The sequence below is a fragment of the Pteropus medius genome, unplaced genomic scaffold (genome assembly GCF_902729225.1).
Source record: "Pteropus medius unplaced genomic scaffold, Ma_sr-lr_union100, whole genome shotgun sequence".
NCBI lineage: Eukaryota > Metazoa > Chordata > Mammalia > Chiroptera > Pteropodidae > Pteropus > Pteropus medius.
The window spans coordinates 11,401,427-11,411,074 of NW_024351729.1; the positions used below are offsets into that span (position 1 = coordinate 11,401,427).

Consider the following 9,648-nt stretch of genomic DNA (forward strand, 5'->3'; position numbering starts at 1 on the left):
TAAATCAAAGTAACATATTAGAATGTGGGACCATTTATAATCAAGGTTACTGGGATTTAATAATTTTTGAAAAATCAAAATAAACTGTTTACTGGATAAATGGTTAAAGTAGAGAGACTTAAATATGTAAGTACTTTGATGGATGAGAAACTCATTGAATAGATAGCTGGTTTCAACACAGCTCTGGATTAAGAGAGAGCAGAAACCTGGTAATTCCCTGGAGTTACCTGTGTTTCTACAAGGGCTCACCCCATCTGGCTCTGTGGGCTGCTAACCCCTTTGAGGCCTGACACCTGGGCCCCTGCGGACCTTCCACCTCAGCAGTAGTGAATGCTCCCATCCATGGGGTTTTACAGCCACAATGTTCCAACGAGGTTGTTGCCAGTCTTTTAACTCTATTAACTTAGCAGTAATAGAATAATATAGCATTTGAAAACCCTGACCTCTATAAATTATTGAGTCTCACCTGTGGGTTTTTGAAAAGTGCATATTTTTCTATACGCTCCATAAATATAAGCTTGTTTTGACTATCTCTTGTCCAATTAAGGAGATTTTCAACCAAGTTTTCATGGTCTTCAAAGATTCTCTCTGTCCCAAAATATCAGTATTGTTAGCATTTATCAGAATTGCATCAAAGACATAAAACTTGACAAAATAATTCACAGCAGAACCATAGAATTTTACTGACACTATGGCCTGGGCCCTTAGAGGTTATCTGGTCTTCCTTCTATTTTCAAATAAGGAAACATGCCCTAATGGTGTTAAGTGAGATCATCAAGGCCACATAGCTGCTCCATGGAAGAACAGGACTAGAATGTAGGTCTGATTTCTAGGTCGTCTTCATCCTTTTCCCACCCCATCCTTTAAAAAAAAAAATTTTAGTTGTATTTCATAAATCATGATATTTCCTACTATTCAAATAGTTCTTGTAATTTTTAAAATGTCCAAGATGATTTCTCCTTTGACTCATGGGTTTTAATTTTAAATATAGACATATTTTCTAATTTATAAATTAGGAATCAAAGAACATGTCCTATATAATGAACCTATGTTCAGAGAACATATTCTAGATATTGGTTTTTTGAAATTTCTTGAGAGTTGCTTATAACTTCATGCTCAAATTAATTTTTGGAAATATTTCATTTCTGCTTGAAAAGAATGTACATTTTCCTATTATTAATGTTCTAAATATATTTCCTAGATCAAACAAATTATTTTTCAAATCTATATCCTTTTTTTCTGCTTGATTATACTGGCCACTGAAAATGTTCTACTATGAAGGCTGACTTGTAAATTTCTCCAGGTAGTTCTGTCAACTTTTGCTTTATACACTTCAATGCTATTAGATAAAATTTAGAATGATAATATCTTCCTGGTGAAGATGTGTATAATCTTTTTATCTCTAGTATCACATTTTGCTTGAAGTCTTTTTTGTCTGCCATTAACAAAGTTAATACTTTCAACCTTTTCCTGTCTTTAGGTAATAGGTCTTTTGTAAATAACAAACAGCTGCATTTTGTTTACTTGTCCTTTCTAATAATCTTTGTTGTTTAATTGAATAATTTACTTTTATCATAATTTGTTTCCACCATCTTATTCTGGGCTCTTAGAAGTTCTTTGTTTTCTTTTCTTTTATTCATTCAACACATACTGAATGGCTGGCCACACACTATATTTGAAGTACTGTGCTATATATGATTAAATAATAGTTACTTAAGACGCCATAGTCAGTTATACAAAAAGTAACAAAAATATTACATTTATGGGTCTTTAACTTGTGGCCATGGAAGTATTTCAAAACTAGTATTCAAACATTTTCTGTGTATCGTGATACTACTACATCTATGAATTCTCAAAGAACATTTATAGATGAGTATTATTAGAATACAGTTTTATACATGTTAATGAAGGTCCAAAAATTTATGGTTTAATTTTGGGAGTTTGTACAGATGTTCTGAGAGAAACGGTTAAATAATTAAATTTTTATTTCTCTAGAAACTGCTGTGAAATATTTAAAGATATAAATAGTAAGAGCAATACTTATTTTTAAATAAAATAACAAGTTGAAATTGATTATTGATTCAATAAAGCCCAATAAAGTAATTATTACAAGATTTCTATAATCACACAACTAATATTACAAAATGAAAACTTTATTTAAAAGAGTCAATGATGGTACAAAAAATGAGAAATTTTTAAAATTAGAAAACACCATACCAAACTACAATTGTAGGAAACTAAGACTTAGTATACCTAACTAAAAATAAGAAAGATGTGCTTTGTTTCCCCTAAAAGTCAAATGCTGGTATAAAGACTTCAATACAAATGTGAATAAACATAATTGTCTTTAGTAAATGTATTGATCTATTTGAAGGGAAAAAAAGTATTGTTGCCTTAAAAAAAAAACAACTTTCTTCTAGATATGAGAAAATTTGAAGTGAACTGGAAATGATCTCATATTCAAAGAAATCTCAAAATACTTGAAAAAAAAATAATGTAAAAAGCCAAGATTATATTACAAAAACAAAAAGATGTCTCGAACTTTTAACAACATGAAAACTGTTGGAATTACATAGAAATTAAAAAGTAATTAAAGCAATGATATTACTAACCCATTTGTAACTCAGAGATGGTTTCCACCAGCGACCAGTCTAAACTATAACCACAGTGGGATTTGTCCATCAGGTTATCCAGCACTTGTCTCACTGTTTGCCTCTCATCCACCATCATTGTTTTAGAACTATCATCAGACATGTGGACTCTAATCACCAGCTGTAATAGGTAAAAAGGAAATTAAATACAAACCAAAAAAAAATAAGCATTCTAGAAATTTCTTCCAATATTAATTAATGTTCTCAGCTAAACATAAAACAAAAAATAACTTTAGTATGCAGGAAAAATACTTTAAAATTATGTATCAAATAATCTACCTAAACAAATTTTAAAGCCTTCTTAAAATTATAACAGGTAAGATTATAATAATACTATTTGTTTCGCTCTTTTAGAATAATTTAAAACCAGTTACTTCTTTTATAATGCATTTTATCCACAAAAAATAAATGTGAAAATTAGGATAAAATACCTCTCTACCTCTCCATATCTTAGAGATACATTATATAAAAAAGGCAATTCTTTATAAATCTGTAAAACTGATAAAAATCCCAGAGAAGGAAAAAGCCCAAATATCACCTTTTTCACTTGTGCCTCTTTAATTTTCTCTAGGGCAACTCTGATCTTCTCAGCTTTCAATTTTGCTGCTTGTTCTTCCTGTGAACACAAAGCGCTTCAGATAAACTAATGCTACAATAATGAGAATTTTTTATGTCTTCTTATCCTTAAGGATAAAATGTTGCTAGCACTGAATGTCAGTAAGAATATAAACTCACATACATATATAGAGAACATTTAAAAAATAACCCTGTTCATAAAGTGAGAGCCAACATAATATAAAGGAACATTTTTTAAGATGTGGACTTGAAGATCTCTTATAATAAGACTAGATTCCATATTCTAGAGAAAAAGAAATCTGTGATATAGTAAATTAATGAGATTGATTCTGTCAATCTGAAGCAGATGAATTTCAGGTTCTGGGGTAGGGGAAACATTAGTGTATACTGGGCTATCTGTAGGCCTGCCAGCTTGTTACACCTGCACAGTCCCTGACTCTGAATTTATACTCCCTCCAAAGCAGGGGCAATCTTCTGCATATTAATGTTGTGTTCTGTTACGCTGAACATGTACCATCATAAAAATAGCAAAATCAAAAACAAAACAAACCCAGTATCAATTTCTTTGCAACCGTATAATAAATCTTTAATAAAAAATGTAGGTTCGTCTTCATTAATATACCAATATGAATAGAGAAGGCTACATTATATTCTAGGTTTTACTCTACTTTGGAAAATCATACAATATAATCAGTGTCTCATCAGTAAACTCAAATGTGTTTCTATTAACGCATTGATAAATTTTTTTTAATGTCAAATATAATTTTCCAAATTTTAATTTCTAGTAAATTCTACTTTATAAAATTTAAACGAGTCGTAATAAAATTATCAAGAACTAAAACTATACTTAAACTATTTGTCTATTTTTTCCTAAAATAACATACAGTTTTATAATACCGGTACTTACTTGTACTTTCCAGCAATAGGTCATAGTACACTGTAGCATTAAATTCCAGTTGAAAAAAACTCATTTAAGTAAACCTCTGCTTAAAAAGGATTACTTCCTAATTCTAAACTTCTGAATTCTCTGGAAAATATCTAAGAAAAATATAAACTGTCATCTTACATATTCCTTTAATATAAGACTTAAATAAAAAAAGAGAAAAAAAACTAATTATATCAGCCAAACTTTATCTGCTCTGGGTTGTGATTAAAAACCACAATCCATGTATTCTTTTTCATTAAAAACCTAAAGCTTTCAGGGCAAAAAAACAAAAGCAAAAATTCAATTTATTAAATAGATTTATTCACTGTTCTCCTAAATTCTGTTGGCTTTCTTGTTTCTGAACTGCTTCTCTATTTCATAGTCTAGGCTATCTCCCCCCTCATTTCAAGCTTAGTATTCACTACTCTGTGGAACACAGAAGAAAACAGTAGTTAGGGAAGATAGTGGGCTTGTTTGTCAGAAATCTGATCCTTTTGAATGAAAGGAGCCAGTGAATTAACATAATAACCAAGGTCTGGAAATAAGATCTGTAAACCCAATTAGACAGAGAACAAAGAACTTTATTTTAACAATGGAGAAGGGTAAGATAAGACTTGATTCTTAGACTATTATAGATATATTCATTTGATTAAAAGATAAAATCATCCGATCTCCTTTTATGCAAATTAACAGAATTATAAAATATATCGACTATATATTTTAACATAAGATTTTTTTCTTTTTAAGGTAGGTTTAAAATGAGAAAACTAAGCTACTATTAATTTAAATCTCAAAGTCTAATGAGGAAAAACTGATATGTAGAACCAATACTTTGTATGTTTGAAATATAAACATGAACTTCTAAAAAGCCAAATTCTTTTATATTATAATTAATCTGCACAAGTTAAACTAGAAGATGTCCTGAAAGCCATGAAACATTATTAGGCTAAAAAATATATATATTCAAAAGAATGAGAAGACAAGCCATAGACTAGAAAAAAAATATTGTAAAATATTTATCAGACATATCTGATAAAAGACTATTATCCAAAATATACAAAGAACTCTTAAAACTCAACAAGAAAATGAACAAACCCAATTTAAAAATGGGCAAAAAAGCTGAACAGACAACTCATCGAAGATACACAAATATCAAATAAGACTATGGAAAAATGCTCAATATCATATGTCATTAGAGAACCGCAAATTAAAACAATGAGATTATCACTACACATGTATTAGAATGGATAGAATCCAAAACACAGAAAACACCTTATGCTGAAGATGTGCAGCAATAGGAACGCTCATTCATTGCTGGTAGTAATGCAAAATGGTACAGGCACTTTGGAACAGTTTGGTAGTTTCTTATAAAACTAAACATTCTCTTATGATATGATCCCAGCAATCATGCTCCTTATCTACCCAAATGAGCTGAAAACCTACCTCCTCCCAAAAACCTGCACGTAGATGTTTACGGCAACTTTATTTATAATATGCCAAAACTTGTAAGCCACCAAGATATCCTTCAGCAGGTGAATGGATAAAATTGTACTGCATATAGAGAATGAACTACTATTCAGTGCTAAAAGGAAAGAATATTGTGCATTACAGGAAAGATCAATAAATCTTTGCTGATATATTTAGATTACATACTTAGGAGGCATCTGATAGTTTATTTTAAAAGGCAATGAAAATCTATGTTTAATGTCTGTACACCAAGTTTAATATAAAGAACAAAGCTTTATTCACCTCGTTTTTTTTCTTTTTGTTAAAGATGACAAACTCTGAACTTAAGTCTTCTGTCCCTTATCTTTTGACTAGCCCTTTCTTCACGCTGTTTGTCCCACAATCATCCTAAATATACGTAAAAGATATCTCATGCCTAACAACTTAACTTTCTCTCTTACCCCTTCTTTTAAAAGAGCAAGAGACAACCTATTTTCTACAGAAATACTCCTGTACGGCTATCAATAACTATCAAATGCCAAGCCTCCTCAAATTTACATAAAGGACAAAAACTCGGTGAAGATCTTATGATTCAATGAAAGCCAATGCTGTCGTTACAAAGTGTTAGGACATTCTCTTCAGTGTAAAACTCAGTATACTTAGAGAAAGAGTTACAGTTGCTAAGAGATGGCTAGGGAATTCCTTCAACTAAGATATTATTACGGCTTTGTGGGTTCAGAACAAATCTGATTGAAACTGAGGGGCTAAAGAGTAGTTAGCAATTTCTTTGGAATCTAGCTTATTTCACAGATTACGACAATAAAAAAGTTATGTAAATTAAAGGAATTCAAAGAAGACTTGGAGTGATAAACAATTTAATACCCATGAAATGGTCTATTCTATAAAACTGCTCAGAGCCAAATAGTAACATCATGTTTACTTCCCTTGAAGAAATCATAAAATTGATACTCTCACTGAGAAGAGAACATTAACCAAACACCTTAAAACTTGTTACACACTAATTGGCAAGTTACACATACTGTCTTATTTAATTCTCAATAATGCAAGGCCAATATTATTATTCCATCCATTGTCCTGATTAAGGCCCAGAAAAACTAGTCTATGATTATACAAGTAGTTACCAAGTAATTAACTACTTGCTCTTTCCACTACAATGTCACAGTCCCTTTTGTCCTAAGGGTTATTAACACAAATTCTTAGGATAGCAGCAAATAAAAACTTCTTGTCAAAAATAAGACTTTCAGTAATATAACAACATTTTTATAACTTCTCTGAAGCAAAGAAAATGGTGGTCAACATTACAGCAGTTCTTGAAAACTTGATGGCCACTAAAGGACCATTCTTTTATTTGGCAGCTGTTCACTGAAACTGCAGGCTTGGGCTTGAGTGCAAGGTACACAGAGTTTCTGCTCTCATTGAGCTTACATTAATAAGAAAGACAAAACAATAAAAAATAGATATGTGATAAGTCAATTAGTGGTAAGTCCTATGAGGGGAAAAAAAAAATAAAGCAGGGTAAAGGAGTAAGGACTGACAAATATGCATTATTAGATCAGAAGGTCAAATTTCTGCTCAAATTTCTTGTTGTATGTAAGCAGGGCAGTATCTAGGAGGTAGCTAGAGTCAGCTATTGGCTATATACACCAGTAATGCCACCACTTGGGTGATGGAAGAAGAAATGATCTAAGCAGAGATGGCTCTGACACTACAGCTGGTGTCACTGTCTCTTGGGCACAGATTAGTTACTGACTGCATTTATCCAAAACTAGAAAAGCACAACTTTCCTTGTGGAACAAACTTTGTTTTGTTCACTGCCATATTGGGCTGTAAATAACTGTCTGGCACATAGTAGGTATTCTGTGAATATTTGTCGAATGGATGAGTTATTCTCTTCAATAGTTTCCCACCGCATTTAGAAAAAAATACAAACTCCTTAGCATGCCTTGAATGATTTGGTTCCTGCCTATGCCTCCAAACCCAAATCAAGATATTCATGTTTTCATTCAGCTATTGTGGCTCTAGTAACATAGTCTTTCTTCAGCTTCTCAAACATACCAAGCTCTTTTCTCCCTGGGCCCATATATATGGAACATTTCCCTTCACTCTTAAAGTGGGTTCTTTACAGGTGAAGGGATCTAGAAGTACAGATTTTAGTTACAAAATAGTCACAGCATAGAGCATACAGTCAATAATACTGTAATAAATATGTATAGTGCCAGGTGGGTACCGAATAACTGGGGGTAATCACTTCGTAAATTATATAAATGTCTAATCACTATGCTGTACAATTGTAACTAATATAAAATAATACTAAATGTCAACTTTAATTGGAAAAAAATATGGTTTCTTTTCATCCTTCAAGCTTTAGAATGTCACCTCTTAGAAAGGCCTTGTCTGATCTTACCACTGAAAGAAAATGTAGCCCTAATTCTCTCCCCAGTATTGTTTTGTTTCCTTCATAGCACTTAACATGATTTAGAATTTGTCTACATGCTTGCTTGTTAATGTTTTCTCAACCTATCTTCATAAGTAAACTGTGAGTCCCTGAAGGCGGGGGAATATGTCCATTTTATACAATGTTATATCCCAACACCTAGCACAGTACACAATTGAACAAATATCTGTTGAATAAATAAACAATGGAAATGGTAAAATGTTATACTTAATCTGTGAGCAGTATACAAAATGCACTCGAGGAGGGACAGGCGAGAATAAAGAGACAAGTGTAGTGGCTCTGGTAAGAGATAAGAACCTGTTTTAGGGTGGTGGCAATAGGAATGAAATGGGTAGGGGAACTCAATAAATCCTGCAGATTATGACATGCTTCTTTAGAGCTTAGAGATAGTTAAGTGAAAAAGAAAGGCACCAAGAATGGTAGAAGGCTCAAACCTAGGCACCTGGGAGAATGGCAGCATTCTGAACAGAAATACAAATACCAAAAGAAAATGGATATAAATTGTGAGGTCTCAGGGAGAATGTGAGTAAGGAAGCTAAACACCTGCAGTATTGGGGGTGCTGGTAAATGCTGTTAATCTATGAAAAGCCTGAGCAATATGGAAATGCGTTGCTCTCAGGCAAAGAGATCTGATCTAGAACAGAGATGCTAGTTGAAGCTATGAGTGTGACTTTCAGGTAGAGAAAGAGTAAACAGAGAAGGAAGGCCAGAGGATAAGGCAAGAACTTTGCTATGGTTATAAGTACATGTCTATTATCTGCTTAGAATTCTAATTTTCCCTGATCTTTAAGCTGCTTCTTCTACACCATTCTTACATCTACTTTAAAGAGAGAAACTCAAGCAAGGGAAAGGGTTTCACTGCTGACTCTTGGGTCTTCTCTTTGAGCTGTTCTTCACAGAGATTTTAATTTTAGCTTTATCATCTTCTTTCACAAGTTTATAAGGTTACTATAATTACTATGTATAGTCTTCAGAAACTGTCTATAACCAAGTCTGACATTCTTGAATTTAATACTATTTAAATAAGATAGTGAAATAAACACTTGAAAAGAGATAGAAAGCTATTCAATAGATTCCTTATTCTGTTACCCTTAGTTAATGATGACAATGGCCGAAAGACTTTAAATTGATGTAAAATACCAGCCCAATAAAAATCTAGCTGGACTGATTCAAACCATTTAAAAGAAGAGGTCTGAGAAATTAAAATTGCAACCTTCTCTTCCAATTTGATTAAGCTACTGTAAAGTAAGATTCTGTTTATATAAATAAATGTTTTAATGGCAATGTTGATAATATAAATAAGAATTAGAAAACAAGGTTTGCAAAAAAAAAAAACAAACCTCACGGAATGGATAACCATTAGTAGTAAAAGTTAAAACTAAAGCAATGATTTTTAGATTTTTAAAGTAAAATACAATGTTAAACTAGAAAAAGTGCAACATACTTGGGAAGACTGTCCAGTATTTATAAATGTTAAAAGCTAGTGAAAAAATACTGAAAATATTTTTTTCTCTCAGTATTTTCTGATAGTCATTAAGATCAGTAAATAATTACCTTCGGTATAAGAAAAAAAT

At 31.9% G+C, this 9,648-nt stretch overlaps 1 protein-coding gene across 4 annotated transcripts in view; it reads right to left on the reverse strand.

Moving 5' to 3' along the window:
* RAPH1 (Ras association (RalGDS/AF-6) and pleckstrin homology domains 1) overlaps nt 1-9,648 on the reverse strand; it is a 117,486-nt gene that overhangs the window by 63,380 nt on the left and 44,458 nt on the right. For all 4 annotated transcript variants that reach the window (XM_039844491.1, XM_039844492.1, XM_039844493.1 and 1 more), the window contains 3 exons: nt 3,190-3,267; nt 2,613-2,772; nt 467-588 (listed from right to left, as the gene is read on the reverse strand). In XM_039844491.1, coding sequence (XP_039700425.1) covers nt 467-588; nt 2,613-2,772; nt 3,190-3,267 — 360 coding nt within the window. The remainder of the gene's footprint in view (nt 1-466; nt 589-2,612; nt 2,773-3,189; nt 3,268-9,648) is intronic.